This window comes from Quercus suber, unplaced genomic scaffold (assembly GCF_002906115.3).
Source record: "Quercus suber isolate HL8 unplaced genomic scaffold, Cork oak 2.0 scaffold_1, whole genome shotgun sequence".
Taxonomy (NCBI): Eukaryota; Viridiplantae; Streptophyta; class Magnoliopsida; order Fagales; family Fagaceae; genus Quercus; species Quercus suber.
This window is the reverse complement of record NW_027069468.1, coordinates 1,181,711-1,199,647: the sequence shown is the minus strand read 5'-3', so window position 1 is coordinate 1,199,647 and position 17,937 is coordinate 1,181,711. Positions and strand designations below refer to the sequence as shown.

General features: G+C 33.0%; 2 protein-coding genes across 3 annotated transcripts; one reads left to right on the top strand and one right to left on the bottom strand.

The window, feature by feature from the left end:
- The first annotated feature begins 5,027 nt into the window (after positions 1-5,027).
- LOC112029409 (protein CRABS CLAW) lies at positions 5,028-7,456 on the top strand. The gene is made up of 7 exons (XM_065775801.1): positions 5,028-5,096; positions 5,662-5,790; positions 6,237-6,342; positions 6,444-6,492; positions 7,097-7,172; positions 7,328-7,384; positions 7,451-7,456. Exons 1-7 carry the CDS (start codon positions 5,028-5,030, stop codon positions 7,454-7,456), a joined length of 492 nt encoding a protein of 163 aa, XP_065631873.1.
- Positions 7,457-11,303: 3,847 nt separating this feature from the next.
- LOC112029430 (squamosa promoter-binding-like protein 6) lies at positions 11,304-17,238 on the bottom strand. 2 transcript variants are annotated; one of them, XM_065772886.1, is made up of 5 exons: positions 17,101-17,238; positions 15,798-16,631; positions 13,593-13,729; positions 12,066-12,842; positions 11,304-11,562 (listed from the first exon to the last, which is right to left on the bottom strand). In XM_065772886.1, the coding sequence occupies exons 2-5, from the start codon at positions 16,478-16,480 to the stop codon at positions 11,558-11,560; spliced, it is 1,602 nt and encodes a 533-aa protein (XP_065628958.1). In that variant the 5' UTR covers positions 16,481-16,631; positions 17,101-17,238; the 3' UTR covers positions 11,304-11,557. The 2 variants fall into 2 exon arrangements, with proteins under 2 accessions (XP_065628958.1, XP_023917881.2); XM_024062113.2 differs by having other exon boundaries at positions 15,798-16,535.
- Between the last annotated feature and the right edge of the window lie 699 nt (positions 17,239-17,937).

Sequence of the window (17,937 nt, the reverse complement as noted above, 5' to 3'; positions counted from 1 at the left end):
TGGTCTAATGGAGAAAGAGAGAGTAGTCTAATCAAAATTTCCCAATAAGGTGCAAAAGAAAGAGGAGCATAGGCAAAATGAATGTGTCCAAATCCGTTAATAAACAGAACTACGCAGAAAACAAAGGTTTGAAATGAATTGGGACTGTCTGCAATGGACAATGGTTCAAGGAAGACATGGGAATCTCGTGGGTATCAAACGTTCCCTCCCATAAATTATACTATGTATCACAGAAAGACAGTAAAGTGTGGTGAATAAATCAACTAGTACTAGTACTGAGTACTGAATACTGAATACTGATGAGAGCTAGCTTAGGCCTGGAGGGAAAGTAAGCCTTGGGAGAATAGTTTTTTATACCAGCTGAGAAAGGTGGAGATTCCCAAGTGTGCAAATAGCTTTGTTTCCTATTCTGGCAATTCAGGAATCGTCCCATCACTAAAATGACACCCCAAAAAAACACCCATCTCCTGGTCCTTGCCCTAGCTCCCATTTTCTTTCACTATGTGACAGTGACATGTGACTTCAGCACCCGTCTACTTCAAGTTTCCTTCTTTTACATTGCACCCACAAATGAAGGAATGGATTACAGGACCTATTCTCTTGTCTATCTTTTTCCTTCTTTTTTTTTTTTTTTTTGGGCTGAATGTATCTTTTTCATTCATTGAACTTCTCTCAAATATTACTGACTTAATATTATATCTTTCATAATCATTGACATTATTGTTATGATTAAAACAACATTATTTTCACTTTGTTTTATTACAGATATCATTTTTATTATATACATATCAATCACAATGTAATAGACGATGTAATTGATTATATCAACAGTTATATGTCAATTATGAGTACAAGTAAAAATGATGTTTTTCTAATTACAAAAGACTCTGGTTATGGAAAAAAAATTGTAAAAAAATGTTGCATATTTAACCATACTTGTTATTAGATAATTTGGACCCGATAAGTGTCTTTTTGTTTACCTGGAATTACTTGATGTTGTAGTTGCTATCTAGCTACACATATAAGCTGTGTTTGATGTGGCTGGACCTGTCAACGATTCCATTTTTTTAAAGTATTTTATCTTGTTGTATCAGAAGGGTATCTCAGTCTCTGATAGCAGTTTTTAACAACTTTTGCTTCTAGTTCTACATGCTAAATTAAAAACAAGTTTAGGTAGTAGGACATGGTCGCAATCATGGATATCAAAAAATTATGAACAGTTAGTAGGAGGAGAAAGTTAACTATTTCATAGAATGCATGGATTCATATAGTGAAAGTTTTGAGTTACATGCAACTTGTTGACTCTTTTAACAATTTGAAATCACGTACGTCAAGTGGAATAATGATTATGGATGAGTAGTCAGAGTAGTGTTTAATGTTCACTGAAAAAGTTCATCATTTAATTTTGATTGGATATACGATGTTACATATATATGGTGATTGTTGGATACCATGCAACTTCTTAACATTAACAATCACAAAAGCATGTCAAGTTGCCTGCAGGCTTGTTATTACAAAGGCTGAGCTTGGTTTGAAAGTTTATATCTCTTATTTAAGATGAGTGACAACCTTGCTTGTAATTCGTTCTAAACTAAGCTAAGTGCGTCCTTATATTATCATAAATACATGCATATACATTGAGATCTGAATGAAATTCTTAAGTTGAAATTCAAAGCCTAGGAAATTATTGGGCTTTGTGGAGTATAGTTATGTTTAATCCGGTTGACGACTTGATCTGACCAGAATAATGTTGTATGGTTTTTAATAGAAGATGTTCTAAAGTTTAGTCCATAGAGTGGAGGCTTGGGTCGACAAGCCCAAGCCGGAGTGCTCATGGACAAGTCTCCTGGGGGTCTAGGGGCAACACTCCCGAGAAAAAAATTTTGGCCCGTTTTGTAGCCCATTGTAAATCTTATGTGCAGGATATAGAAACCGTTTTTTGATGATTAGGGTTTTTCGGTCTTGTTGTTTTTTTTGAGAGAGTGAAAATACTATAGCTGCACTTTGTATATTTTCCTAATGATAGTGAAATCCCTGCAACTCCGTGGACCTAGGCAAATTGCTGAACCACGTAAATATTGTTTTGTGCGTGTGATTGTTTTTCTTTGGCGTGTGTTTTCTTTATTTTATTTTTTTTCTCACATGTTGAGAATTTCGGTTGAATTCCCTACATAAATTAGAGGAAATTGGTGGTGTTTATATATATATATATATATATATAAACTGCAAGTATAAAAATTTTACTCAAAATCATGCAAAGTATATATGCAACCCACTATCCCTGCCTAACTAGTTAATCCCCCCCTTTTTTTGTGAGAATCACCCAACTAGTTAAACCTAATTAACTAAACAGAATGGGTTTGATTCTTCGATTATATGATGCTTAAGTTGGTGCTTCTGGTAACATGTCCAATTCCCGGCTGTGCACATTTACTAGATATTGTAAACCCACAACACCACATGCATTTCAGTATACAATAAAAAATAAAATAAAAAGTACCTCAGCTAAATGAACAAGCACAATTTGACAATTTGTATGGCTTAGTTGAGGGAGATCCTTAGTTTCTTTCATTTCAATCAATGAAAATTCTAAGTGATCACCATTTCATCTGGGATTACTTTTCTGTGGAAGAGACAAACCTGCACCTGACTACATATAAATTCCTTTGAAAGAGCATGCATACACCACCATCTACGAACTGAACAATCAATGACCACTCAAGTATAGTCCATGGCCCTTCAGGACAAGCAGAGCTAATGTCCCCCTCATCTTCAAAGTAGATTCAGTTTGCCTTACCTTTGCAAGCATGATATTTCAGTGTCACAAACTTAATGGGGTCACGCATCTATGTACAATTGGTACGTATGCATTATATACAATCAAACAGGTTTGGATTAGAAAGTTCGTAACAAGGTACCACTTATCCTATAACGAAGATTATAGTTTGAAATAGAAGATATAGAATAAAGGCATATATTTAGTTCAAAATCATGATGATTATGATACCATAATAAACTTTCAGTACTAGCTCCAAAAACCTAAAGTTATATAAGAAAAGAATTTAAATATCATTTAATTACATGTAATCAATGATCTTCTAACAATTAAGTTTTGAGAGATACTTAGATATAAAAGTTGGCAATGCATTAGGTCTAACTACTTTGTTAATTGGTCATAAAATTAGATAATTTGCTAAGGCAAATAATCAGGTAATTAAACAAAATTCCAAGGAAGTGAAAGTCAGTAATATACCCTTGGTTCACGTGGGCAGCTGGGAAGGTAGCATTTTTGGACATCTCAATTTCAATAGGAACTATATGTGTCCCACATTTTTAAAAAACTGACGAGAAACACAACAGATTTTGGATCAACGTAGTTTTGGATTGTTGTTTATGAGTGAAAATGAAAACAAGGGTTAAAGAATCAAGTTACTCGAGGTAGATAGGCTTGGAAAGCTCCATAAAATGTGCTCAAACAATCCATTAAAGGAGTCAAAAGTGAACATAATTTAGTGCACTAAATTATGTTCACTTTTTTATATTTTAAAACCCAAATTATTCGAGCCCAACTCATGTTGTGATAACGAAAACTTTGATAGTAATTTGTTGTGAAATAACACAAAATAATGCAGACAAGCAACATAAGACTACATAACCATGCATACAACCTCGTCGCACAAATCCCCAATACACTTATAGTCTTATAGGTGCTCTCATATTAACACACTAAACAAAATTTAATCCTTACTTTCTCACCATGTAAAGTCATGTTTTCTAACTCACTCTCTCACACAAACTAAAAGGCTATACCACCACTTTATTTATAGGAGTTATCAAACCTCCTTGTTAGGTAATTTAGACCCTGTTTGTACCAATTAACCAGTTAATAAATTAAGCCAAGTAAGTTATGTAGTCCAACTGTGCAAGAGGCTTTGGTTAGAGCCATAAAATATTGTGTATAGTAAAAATGAATATGATGTTGTAGAGAAAACAATTAGAATAACTATTCCAAAGTATGTAAAAAGCCACTAGGAGGGCTTAACCACCAACCCCAAGTAAAACATATTCACTATATAGAATTGAAATTTACAAATAAAACAACCATATCCTAAATTGCTACCTCATGTAAAATTTATTGAGATTACTCAATATAGCTTTAAATCCATAAATTCTTTTATAAGTGAACTCCGTTGAATGTGAACACACACTAATTCACGATTTCAAGTACCCTCTTAAAGATTCATTCCAACAACTTGATGTATACTGGAAGCAGTAACTTTACCTTGATTGTCAATTTTTCAAAAACTTGAACTATGAACTCTAATTGATACTTGAGAGACTTTGGAAATCTTCAATCTTTTGTGTGCACCACATACATAACAAAGAGGTATCAAAGCTTTTGCTATCTCACAAAACAATTAGTGCACTTAAATTTTTATTAATTTTCTATCCGACATGGGATTTGAAAACAGAAACCTAAACTTCGCTTATCATAGGCTAAAAATGACAATTGACAACTCATGATTGATTTAGTAAGACAAATGTTCAAGATCATTCATTATAAAATCGACAAACAAAATTGATAACCTACCTTTTGGCTCAATTAAACTATTTACGGAAAGAACTCTTTCATTTTTCATTTTTCATGTGTCTCAAAAAAAAAAAAAAAAATATAGTAAATTACTAAATAATTAAACAGACAACATAGTTGGAAAAGTGAAATGAAAATGAGAACTTGGGGCTCTTCCAACGTAGACGAGAAAATGAAGAGATTTTGGTCAGTCACTTTAGTGTCAGCTTGTGACTACAAAGTTCAGCAGTGTAGGTACAAATACAATGACTAGTATAGTAAACATAGATTTGCTTTTTGACTCTACCCCAAGCACCTCAAGCTAGCAATCCATACCTCCCTTATCATCACAAACCCTAGACTTTCCTCTTAGCTTTCACACCCACTTCAACACACTCTTCTTCTGCTTCCTTTTCTTCATCTTTTATTCACTATGAATCTTGAAGACAAAGTTTCCATGGACTCAGTTCCACCATCAGAGCATCTCTGCTATGTCCGGTGCAACTTCTGCAACACTGTTCTTGCGGTAAAAGATTTTTTCCAACCCCATAATCTTATATACCTATACAGAGATCATTATAGTCTTTTTCTTCTAATGTTTCAACAAAATAGAAACCCTTTTAAATGCCTATCAGAAGTGTCATTTCTGGATGGTACACTTCAAAGTATGGGGTAGATAGTATTTAGAAAATGCTGCTTTCTATATAACCGACAAACAGTCATAATAACCACATGTTTTTCTGGTATGAATCATAGCATATTGAATTGAATTAGAGAAAAGAATACATGTCCTAACTAATCTCAAAATTTGTTGCATACAAAAAGATTAAACCAAATCCTATATTTCTGCAAGATTATAGCACTCGTTGCTAATTTTTGGTTTTATACTTATATTGTGCCTCCACTTTGTGATTTTATGAGTCTTCTCATGTTTTTTCTGTATACTAGGTTGGGATTCCATTCAAGCAGTACTAGTTGTTAATTTATATGTTAAAGACGGTTTTAGGATATAATTTGCTTCTGATTACTAGGTTATGTTGTGCTTCCACTTTGTGATTTTATGTCTTCTGTCGTTGCATTTTGTATACTAGGTTGGGATTCCATTCAAGCGGTTGCTGGACACTGTGACTGTGAAATGTGGTCACTGTAGTAACCTCTCTTTCATCAGCACCAGACCTCCAGTCCAAGGTCAATGTCCTGATCACTCACTTTCTCTACAGGTTAGTCTCCACATACTTGTGTTCTTGCAAACCCTAGCTCCAATCTTCCACATCCCGGTTCCCCAAAAATAAAAATAAAAGAAGTGAAATAGGGGGAAAATAAGGAGGAAGAGTAATCCTCAAAAATACCCCCACATCTACACCTGCATAAAGAAGAAGAAGAATTTTTATTCTATAACACCAACCATACATAATAGAGTGATTAAAATATAATGCTGACTATCAACTTAATATAACATTCTTTCTTGCTTTTTTGACTATGAACAAACTATATGACACTAAGTATGTAATTTTGATTATGAACAAACTATATGACACTAAGTATGTTCAAAAGCAGAGTTAGTAAAAATATATTGTGTAATCTTTCTGGAATAGCATAATTAAAAATGAAGATTGTAGGATATTTTTCATTTCTAGTCACTAATGGAAGGTGTTTTTGTCTCAAGGAGAAGCAGGGTTTTTGCAATGATTTCAGAAAAGTCTACTCTTCATCATCATCCTCATCAACATCTAGCGAGCCCTTGTCTCCAAAAGCACCCTTTGTTGTAAAACGTAGATACACTTTTCAAACACTTCTATATTTATTGAATTCAGAAAAGTTATCCTTACTTCTCTTTTCTCCAACTTATATATATGTCCAATTATTTTTGCAGCACCTGAGAAGAAGCACAGACTTCCGTCTGCTTACAATCGATTCATGAAGTAAGGGGAAGTGTTCCTTTTGTGCGTGTGTTACTGATGATTTTGCCACTTTTCATAGCTACTAGTACTAGTAGTGAAATATTAATGTTTCGAAAATGCTAAAATTTCTATTAGTTTTATTACAAAATGCCTATTAATTGATATCGTTAAAAATGTAGTTAGTACTACATCTATTATATAATAAATAAATTTTTTAACTATCTTTTTTCTTTTGTTCAAAAATTTACACAATTTGTAAAAATTATATGATAAAATAATTGTGTGTATTACACACAAACCGTTACATAGTTTTACACTTTGCATTTTTTAATTGAAACCATGACTTGAAATCATAATTCCTATAATCATGATTTTAACTCATAGTTTCAGTTATAAAATAAAGTATCGTAAATGTATTATAGCTTATATTCAACAAATATTACCAATAATAAAATTTGTTATATCTTTTGTATCTGTCTTGATAATAAAAGCTGCACTTTAATTTGTTGATGCTATAGTTTGTTAGTATTGATTGTTAGCCTAGAAACATTTGTACGTAGTTAGTATTAATTGCTAATATAGTTTCTCAAGAATGATATGTTTCAAACTTATTTATATTTGAAAGGGAGGAGATACAACGTATCAAGGCTGCCAACCCTGAGATACCACATCGAGAAGCGTTTAGCACGGCAGCAAAAAATGTAAGCAGAATCATATATAGTCAATTTTCAGTAAAGAGTATCAGCTTTTTCCCATTAATATTTTAGTTTATTTGTTTATGTTGAACTTTTTAAACACAGACTAAAACTTAAAGCATTTCATATCCTTATCATCTAAACTAACTTTTGAGCAATAGTGGGCTAGGTACATTCCAAACTCACCAGCCGGATCAGTTTCTGGGAGCAACAACAATGTAAGAGCACATCATCATCATCTTTCTATTTTGATATTGAAAAATGGTTTTCCTTTTTCTTCGAAGTCTTAGAATTTCAAGTGCCGATCAGCAAGAATATTGATATGCATAAGTGCTTATATATTTTGCAGGAATGAAGTTAAATATTTCTAACTGACAATGCCGTCACCCAATTGGAAAGCAGCAGTTGAGCATGTAATCAAAATTGGATTTTTTCGATTTAGCTTCATGTCTCGAACTTACTTTCTCATCTTGTTTACTTCATATCATTCCTGATGTTATTTGTTTCTTGATGAACTACCTACTCCATGAGAGTTAAGACTATTTATGTAATATTTGCTATTAAGAACTGATCAGTTTGAACTAATTTTGTAAGTTTGGCTTCCGGGTACCAATTCTGCTAACTGTGGCCTTTGTTAACTTCTAAAAGTTTTATGTTTCTAGCTTGTAGCTCAGATAAACCTACTTGCATGGCTGCATTTATAGGCGTGCATGTTTAGAACTTAATAAACTTTCAGTAGTCTTTAGGCTAATTAATTTTTTTTTTTTTAAATGTTAACTAATGTTATAAGAGTATTAATTTAAGAACTATTTTAGAATATTTTATGAGAAAATAATTAAACAATTAATTTTTTTGATAACTTTTTATATTTTTTATGAAAATGATTTTAGAACTTTTTTAATATAGTTTATTAATAATTGTTCTAAAGACACATACGTACTCTTTTTTAACATTTTTTATTAAATATTCTATACTACCATTAATTTGAAGCTTTGAACCATAAATGACAAACCCATATATGATATATTTATTGTATTTATATACAAATTACGCTAACAAAACCTATGTATTTCCTTTTCTTTTTTTTTTTTGGGGATCAGAAAAACCTGACTAAAACCAATCAAATCCTACTTATTATAATTACTATTATAAGTTCACTACACTGAGTCTGACACTCAGTCACTTCACCGAAAGGGTCCATACATATGTGTGTTGGAAAAATAAAAATTTTCCTCATTAGCTTCTTTTCGGTATTTGATTCTTTATTTTATTTTATTTTTTTTTTTCTCCAGGGGTTGGTTTTGATACTCACAACAAAATATGTATCTTCATTTTATTGGAATAGGATTATATCTATTTTAAGATTTTAGTTTTTATATTTATCAGTTTACATGATGCCATGTTATTTAAAAACTTTAAATGTTGTGACACTTGAAATAGTTTTGGATCTATAATATTTAATGTTTATCATAAAAAATTTTAATTTGAAATAGAGAAGATTTTTTTCCGTTTAATATTAGTAGGTTTTAATTCCCATCTCTAATCATACATGACTTTGTGGACCCTTTTGCATATTATTTAGTAAAGTAGCTTTTTCTTTTTTTTAAAGCAGCTTTTAGTGGTTTGATTGTGCAAAAGCCTAAATGATTAATATGGTAATCTTGAAAGAGAGCAAACTGGGAACTATAATTTAAGGATGTCAACAGTATTATAGGCAGGATCAAATGATGGGTGCTTCATCCCTATCCTGTCCCTCTTTTGGGCCGAAAAAGTCTAAATGGAGCTAAATCGAAGGAAGTTAAGGGAGAAGCAGGTTATAAGGTAATTTTAACATTAATGTGGTAAAGTTTAAAGAGAAAAAGAAATGAACACTCATGAGCATAGGCGGAAGGAGGGGGGCTAGGGGGCCATGGCCCTCCGTTGATTTTCCAAAAATGCCCCCTCGCCCTTTATTTAATGTTAACAATTTTAAATATTGAGCAAACTTTTTTTTTATTTTAAATATTGAGTAAATTTTAGGTGATGACCCCCTTTCATTTCTTTTTTTAAAAGTATAAATGCTCTTTAATTTATTATTGTCTCCTTTATTTTTCTTTTAATATTGACTTTTTTGGTATATATAAGTCATTAATTTTAGGAGCATTTAAAGTATAAGTTAATAAAAATATATAATTAAATCTCTTTAGCAAAATATTTTTGTTGTTTTTCAAAAATAAAGTCATACACATGTATAGAGAGAGTTAAAACTATCAAAATATAATGATATATTTGAATTGGCCCATAATTTCCTGACTTTGCCACTGCTCATGAGATAACTAAGTAATAGAAAAAGCAAATGTTTTGCAAATAGCAATACAACACTTAAATAATATATAAAAAAGATATGTATAAAAAATATTTAATTATTTATATAAAAAAATAAATATGTTTTTAATACACGCCATGAACACACACATATACACATTCAAAAAGAGACAGGACAAGCAAAATTGGTTCCCATCCCATCAGTCCATCACCTCTTTGGGTGAAGAGGTCAGGTGAGAATTTTTTTACATTGTTTTAGGAGAATCTCACAATCTTTTTGAACATTTTCTGAATGACATACATTACCCATGAATAGATCCTGTGGTTCCTGAGAAGTTTTGACAGATAAAGGTGGCACTGGAGTTGGGCTCAGATTAAGCCAACTAAAAGACTCATGGGTCTATCTTTGTAGATCTTTGCTGTAGCCCAATAAATGGTGAACTAATGATCAAGGAAATCTAGTCAAGATATCAGTCGTTGAAAATTATCTGAGCATTCTCTCTCTCTCACAGGGTGATTTCCTTGTTATTTCTAGGAAGACATAAAGTTTCATTTGCTTCATTTGGCTGTAGTTTATTAGCTTATATACTTGTGTGCAGTTTTTCAAAAACCTTCTGATCTTAGTTTATTAGCCTCATATACTTATGTTCATATTTTCAAAACCGCACATTTTCTATGCGTTAGTGTATTACTGCATCACTTCTTTTGCTTGGTGCGTGTGACTACAATATGGTAGGTATGAGAATATTGTGAGCTCTACTTACCCTGATATATGCAGTTTATTATATAGCGTGCTAGTGTATCCGCATATGGGTCATCTAAGAGCTAATTTGCTACCTTTTTATGAGGTGAATAACATATATAGAGTCCCTACATGAACTCACATGGATTACCAAACACATCCAAATTAATTCTAAAAACTCCTTTGATTTATGTGCTTAAGGCATTTTTAAATATATAATTAGCATCAAGTGGTCATTTAGTGCCTTCGAGATGCGTCATTGAATATGTCATTCGATAGAGACAACTACAACATGAAGCACGATAATTCGGGTGCATATGGCTGCTCAAATGCAAACAGACATGCATAAAATAGAGTTTTTTGCTTAAAGCCATTAGCTGTATTGTCAAAAAGATATGTAGAAACTAAGGTTATCCTACTTTATGACCAAGTTGTAACCCCTCTGCAAATATTATAAACAATATTCAAATGGGAATTGATGGCTTTATTTTTTGCAGTTGTTGAATGCCTTTAGTTTACAGTTCATTGAATAATGAGCATGGTGCACTAAAGGGGGGTGTTTGATGAGTGGAAGAGGCGGCCACTCCACTTTTACTTCAATTGGGAAGTGGGGTGAGATTAGAGGAAATACCTAAGATGGAAATATATATTCTTTTAGGTATCTGTAAGCACAGTCTGGTCAAGAGTCTCAAGCCTACTCCCAGAACATTGGGATAATCTATACAAATCTAGTGGTTATATACAAAATAATTGCACAAAGGACATCATGTCACTAAGACCAAGCTCCAACCACATACACACTCCAACTGTAGCATATTTTAACAAAAACTAACAATAAGGAAAGTTACCCCATGAGTCAAAAGGTTATCGATTCATGTTCGGTATCAAACCCCATTAACAATTTTCATATAGAAAAAGATTTCTATAAGATGCTAGTTAGTGACTCTAGATTCTTGAATTGACTTTTATGTCATCTCATTCTTTTTTGCACTTTAGTATGTCCCCTCAAACCTAACTCTTCATGCAATCGAAGAGACGGTAGGGCCCTGTTTAGATCAATAACAGCGAAAAATTCTCCAATGATATAGCGATTTGGTTCATCAATAATTCAAATCCTTGAATTAGCATAATATATGGAGATAAAGGGATTATGGTATATAGAGGAACTTACAGAATCTAACTTAAATCACTTTACACTAGCAGAAGTCACAAATCTTTTTCTTATTTACCTTTTGGAAAAAGGAATTTCCTACTAATGGTATCTGAAGTTACTATCAACCTTTGAAACAGAACCAAATGAAGTTAGTTGGATATTCTGATGAACCATATCTTCAACCGCCTCCCCTTAACCTGCACCGAAAAAACAGTTTTCATTTAATCTTCACAACAACTTTATTTAACTGGCTTCCAAGAGGTGACAAGAAGCTAGACATGCCATTTTTTATTCCCTATTTTCTGTACATTGATCTTTCTTATGAGCTTATCTCATTTGAATTGGAAAGATCAAAGATAGACTTAACTAAGGTATCTTAAAATTGGTGCTAAATTTTGGATCTTCCAAATTAAATGATCAACATATTATTGATCTAAAAAAGTAATTCAACACAACAGCATAAGTAGCCCTGTTATTTTACTTTATGCCTATAGTATCACAAAGTTCTATTGATAGTCTTATTTTTGTCTTCATTTTTCTTCAACTTCAAGAAGCACTACCATGTACCCTCATTCCAGTGCCTATCATCCATGCATTAGCATGACATACAAGAATTTTGCCTAGGAAAGCATCAGCACTCTCAAAAGTGCAACAGAAAGGATGGATCAATAGGGCCTTAAAGTGAATATGTTTTACATACCTTGTGGGTTGCACACTGCTCTAGTAGTTGGGAAATAGCAGAAGTCCTCATTTTCCTGCTTTACTTCATTGGAATTTCTCTGTCGCTCCACTCTTTGAAGATGTGACGACAATTGGAGCAAATTGACAGTTGGTGCATGTTCAGGAGAAGGACAATACTTGGCATTCAAAATATCTGACTCTTGAAAAATCCCATTAGAGTGAACTTGAAAATCAGCAGCATGATCAGAATCAGAAAGCATTACAGATCCCATCTTATCAATTTCCAACGAGTTCATCCCATATGAATATAACCCATTTGGTCCATATTGTTCCATAGAGTTTACCCTTAATGGTTTGTCAGAAATTTGACTGACACTATGATGGGCAAAGCCATCTTGCATAACCTGGGGGCTAGCTATTGGAATTCCTGTCAAATGGTTTGACGGGTCCTGTGATTGAGCTGACAGAAGAGAGAGAGCACAACTGGATATTGAGGCCCCAGACAATTCCTGGACAGTTGATGCAGCAACAGCACATTCTTCAGCTCCAGATGAAGGAACCCCGGAACAACATTGTTTCCCTATGCCATGCAGATGTAGAAAAGTTTTTGGAAGCAACTGTCCACTTGTGATAGGTATTGCTGATTGAGGACCACAAATTGACTCCCCTTCTAATTTGATATGTCTAAGCCAATTAGCTTGTTCATATTTTTCTGGATAAATAACGCCAGATTGAAATATATCTGGGAAAACATAGGGTGTTCTCTTTGTCATGGTAGTCCCCAGGTATCTCGTGCCTGCAAAACCCTTATAATGTTAAAGTATGGGTAGAATATTTGCTATTGAAACGAAATTTTATAGTTAAACAAAGATGAAAAGTAACTTCTTGATCAATTACTTTGACATGATTTTAGTCATGATTCAAGAAACATTTCTCCAGTGGCCAGTAGAAAGATTTGTGAGAGACAATGTACAACTGATGGAAGGGAAGCAAGAAAGAACAAGGCAACTGCCGATATATATATATATATACCCTTTTTAACAGCTTCCTGCCGCACTCTTTTCAAATGCAGCTTGGCTATCAATTCAGGCATTAAGAGTTTAATATATTTTAATTAAAGTACCTTGCCTTATAACTATTAGAAACAAAAGAAGGAATTTCAGACAGAGTGTAAATGTATAACTTTATTATAAAAGCATAAAATAGAATTTTATAAAGTTGGAGGAACATATCCACTGGTAGTAGTACTACTTTTTTTTTTACTGAAAGCTTTAAGTGCATAAAAGTTAAAATAACAAAGAAAAAGAAGAGGGGCAGGGGGGGGGTGGGGGGTGTTGGGAAATACCATCAACAGATTGCGTAAAAAAATTTAGCTAAGATATTTGCTTCGTGGATGGTAGATTATAGTTGACTTAAAATCATCATCATCTTCTTTAATTGGAATTCCATTATGCATTGACTATGTTTTTTCTTTTTCACTATTCATTTTCCTTTTGGGGGGCATTTGTTGTATATAAAAGGGATTAGCCAGAACATATGTTCATACCTTGGTATGACTGAAGAAACTTATGCGATTTACCAGAGAGGGTATCTAATTGAGGCTTCCTTCGACGCTCATTGTGGCCTGCTAGGCGTTTACGACAACTTCGCTTTCCATCATCAAATTCAGCCAGCAAATGAAATCTAATTAACCATAGAGACCACAGTTCATATTAGAATAAGAAGAAAGCACTTTAACTAAGCTGAGTTGGACAATGATCTATAAAACTGTATTGATAAAATGGAAAATAATAGGTTTGTATTAGATTCTACATTCATTACAATGTAGGTTGATAAAATAGACGCAATTAAATAAATACCTATGATAAACTTGAACACAGTTGAATTAGAAAAGACAAAACCTACTAAGAGGCATACTAACAAAAACATCAATAATCATATATGACTCTCTCTCTCTCTGTCTCTAATAATATCTAAACCTACATGCACTCTTAAACTTCATGTCCCCTTCAATAACTACATCCAAGCTCACTTGAGTGTCAACAAGGCAGATGCTCAAGGGGTTCCATGGTTTTGGGATAGATCATATCTCAAACATGGATCCTAATAAGTGTTTCTACCAAACAAAAGATTCTCAAATAGAATGCTAAGGTGGTATTCCTTTGCCTTTTATTCATGAGATGTGGTCATAACCTCTGCTTCGTTTGAGGTGGTTCAATTAATGATATTTTCTAGAGTTTAGTTTTGGAAATTAATTGGAGTAGAACATTTTTTTTGGAGGACAAAACCTTTAGCATATTTTGGTTCAGCTAGAAGGGAAAGACTAATAAAGAACTTTCAAGGGTGTAGGTCTAAGTGAAAACAACTGAAAGGATTGGTTTCATTTTTCAGTTTTAGAGATTTTGGATATGTTATCACATTAGTAGCAGTAATAAAAAATGACATGTCAATTAAGGAAGTAACAGAGCATATGATTTTAGATATAATAGAATGGAGGAAAAACATACATGTGGCCAACGCTAAGTCGCTAACTAATATGTTGAGAATCCATAGCCAACCACAAAATTTTGGGACTAAGGCTTTGTTGTTGTTGTTGTGAGAAATTTTGGATATGTGACTTTCTGCTAGAGTTGTTTTGATTGCCTCCTTTCTGGCTTTCTATATGCACTATTTAAATAGAGGTGCATAGCTTTTCTTGGTTTCTTGATCATATTTACATCTTAATAATTAAATAAACGTGTATTTTGCAATTGGATCTCTCTCTCTCTCTGTCTCTAATAATATCTAAACCTACATGCACTCTTAAACTTCATGTCCCCTTCAATAACTACATCCAAGCTCACTTGAGTGTCAACAAGGCAGATGCTCAAGGGGTTCCATGGTTTTGGGATAGATCATATCTCAAACATGGATCCTAATAAGTGTTTCTACCAAACAAAAGATTCTCAAATAGAATGCTAAGGTGGTATTCCTTTGCCTTTTATTCATGAGATGTGGTCATAACCTCTGCTTCGTTTGAGGTGGTTCAATTAATGATATTTTCTAGAGTTTAGTTTTGGAAATTAATTGGAGTATAACTTTTTTTTTGGAAGACAAAACCTTTAGCATATTTTGGTTCAGCTAGAAGGGAAAGACTAATAAAGAACTTTCAAGGGTGTAGGTCTAAGTGAAAACAACTGAAAGGATTGGTTTCATTTTTCAGTTTTAGAGATTTTGGATATGTTATCACATTAGTAGCAGTAATAAAAAATGACATGTCAATTAAGGAAGTAACAGAGCATATGATTTTAGATATAATAGAATGGAGGAAAAACATACATGTGGCCAATGCTAAGTCGCTAACTAATATGTTGAGAATCCATAGCCAACCACAAAATTTTGGGACTAAGGCTTTGTTGTTGTTGTTGTGAGAAATTTTGGATATGTGACTTTCTGCTAGAGTTGTTTTGATTGCCTCCTTTCTGGCTTTCTATATGCACTATTTAAATAGAGGTGCATAGCTTTTCTTGGTTTCTTGATCATATTTACATCTTAATAATTAAATAAACGTGTATTTTGCAATTGGATCACAAAGCCAACAAAGATTTCCACTTCACACTCTATGATAAACAAATAAGAATCATTATTAGTGGCCCATACCGACGCAAACTAAGAATAAGAATCTGCCCTTATATACCTATGTGCTGAGCTAACTATCACAACTAAAGAATAAGACAATCAAATCAAAAGCTAAAGGGAGAAAAAGATCAACCTGCTACACTGTTGGCAAAACCTTTGTTCAATGCCATTAACAATAACTTTGGCAGTCTTGGAGTGAACATCACAAACTTTATGCCTTTTGTGGTAATCCTTTGAGGAGCTCAAATCCTTGTTACAACCATAGACTTGGCAGAAGGCAGTCTGACAGTATGAACTTGTTTTGCGCGCTCTCTTTGTCAGCAAGGATGATCCTTCAGACGATGACAAAATGGGTCTCTCTTTCAAAAGCTTGCTATTCTCTGCATCTTCATAATCAGCCAATCTGCCTAGCTTTAAATCAATCAGTGATGAATCTTGACTACAAGCATCCATGACAGAACTCGAAAGCTTTGCTTCAGAATCCACTTCCCCAAAACATGAATTTGAAGTAATCATACAAGTGGGAGAAACTACTCTTTTACTAGGACCACTACCAACCTCACCACTCAACATTTCCACTGCTTGGTTACCATGAAAAGGTTTTCTCACAAAGTCAGAGAATCCCAATTCCATGAATTCTGTGCTCTCACCCACTTCTCTACCAGAACCAAGTTCATTACTTTCAAAGTTATAACTATGTTTATTGTCCCATTCCATTAATGTTTTTCTACTTCTAGCAAAACCATCAATCTGAAAATCCATTTCATCAGAAAACAAAATGCCTTTCCCTTCAGAATTGTAACTCCAAGACTCCATCACATAACAGAATCAAAAGTCTCAGAATTTAATGCTATACAAAATATCTAAATGCCTGCAAAAAACATTCAGTAAATGAAAACACATACATCACCCTTCTACACTTCAACCCAGAAGCCAAATTCCATTCTTTTATGTAAAAATCATAAGGCTGGAAAAATAAACACACAAACAAAAACAATTATTATATGGTGCATACAACATAAACATTAAGACATTAGAGAGACATATGGAAACACATCCACATATCATTCAAAAGAAGCATTGCAGAACAAAAATAAAAGTTAACAAGCATAAAACTTTAAAAGCATCCCAGAACTAAAACTAAAATACAAAGAACAACATTGATCATGCACAATCTCAATTCATAGAAAAAACACAAATCCCACTTCTGGGCAGTCCAAAACCAGAGGAAATGAAAGAAAAGAGCAAACAAACTCTTGGGTCACTGAGAAAATTGTAGAAAGAATTATCAAGTTCAAATTTTTATTTAAACTTTTCCTATAGTTTCTCAGGAACCAAGCAAGAGAGAGAGAGAGAGAGAGAGAGAGAGAGAGAGAGAGCAGAAAAGAAAGAAAGTGGGAAAATGGGTTATTTAAAAGTAAAACCCTTTTGCATACCAGAGAGTGAACAGTGAGTGAAAGAGAGAGAGAAAGAGTGGTTTTTATTTTTCAGGCTTGTAGTTGTGGTGAGGTCGAAGCAGATACACTGTGAGTCAACATGATTTCCACTACACTGTCTCAAAGCATGTCGAGGTCTTTTGTAGCTTTTGAGAGAGAGTGAAATTCCTGTTTTGGACAATTCTTTTGCCTATATTTACAGGGACAAATGGGAAAAACACTGTTCTTTCTTCCTTTCTTCAACACTAAATTTTGTTATCTAAAGGTTATTTAATAAACCAAAGCTTCTTTGTTTGTTTTCTACTTTTCTTGATGTGCCTGCATGATGTTACCCTTTTTTTTTTTTTTTTTTTGCTTTTTAATACAATATACCTACCTCCACAATTCCTTCTTCCTTCTTTTTCAACAATAATTAAGGTGGTAAGTTTTAATAATAAAAAATAAAATGGGTGTTTGGTATTACAATTTAAACAATAATTTTTAATTTTTAAACAGTATTTTCACATACTCTCTAACCTATATATATTTTTAAAAATATAAACAACGTTATTAGAACAACATTATCATAAGGACCCAAAATTATACTTTTATAGAAACCATTAGAAACTTGTCACTTCAATTATTTCAACTTTTTTTTTCTTTTGTGTGTGTAATGATTTGATAGTAATAGCAAAGAATAACATGTTGATTTACAAGACTCTTAATGATACAATTTCTTGTCAATAATAAGGTATTTATTGCATCTAATACACGTAACAGCAACAAGTCTTAATCTTAAACTTTGTGATTGGTTATGAATTTTCAATAAATTAGTTAGAAGCAATCACATGCATTCGA

Excerpts from the sequence above, each read along its gene's own strand:
- LOC112029409 (XM_065775801.1), top strand. The coding sequence starts at position 5,028 with ATGGACTCAGTTCCACCATCAGAGCATCTCTGCTATGTCCGGTGCAAC. Across the intron at positions 5,791-6,236 it reads ATCACTCACTTTCTCTACAG|GAGAAGCAGGGTTTTTGCAA; the intron begins GTTAGTCTCCAC and ends TTTTGTCTCAAG. Across the intron at positions 6,493-7,096 it reads GCTTACAATCGATTCATGAA|GGAGGAGATACAACGTATCA; the intron begins GTAAGGGGAAGT and ends TATATTTGAAAG.
- LOC112029430 (XM_065772886.1), bottom strand. The coding sequence starts at position 16,480 with ATGGAGTCTTGGAGTTACAATTCTGAAGGGAAAGGCATTTTGTTTTCT. Across the intron at positions 13,730-15,797 it reads TTTTGCCAACAGTGTAGCAG|ATTTCATTTGCTGGCTGAAT; the intron begins GTTGATCTTTTT and ends ATGGTTAATTAG. Across the intron at positions 12,843-13,592 it reads GTTTCTTCAGTCATACCAAG|GCACGAGATACCTGGGGACT; the intron begins GTATGAACATAT and ends AGGGTTTTGCAG.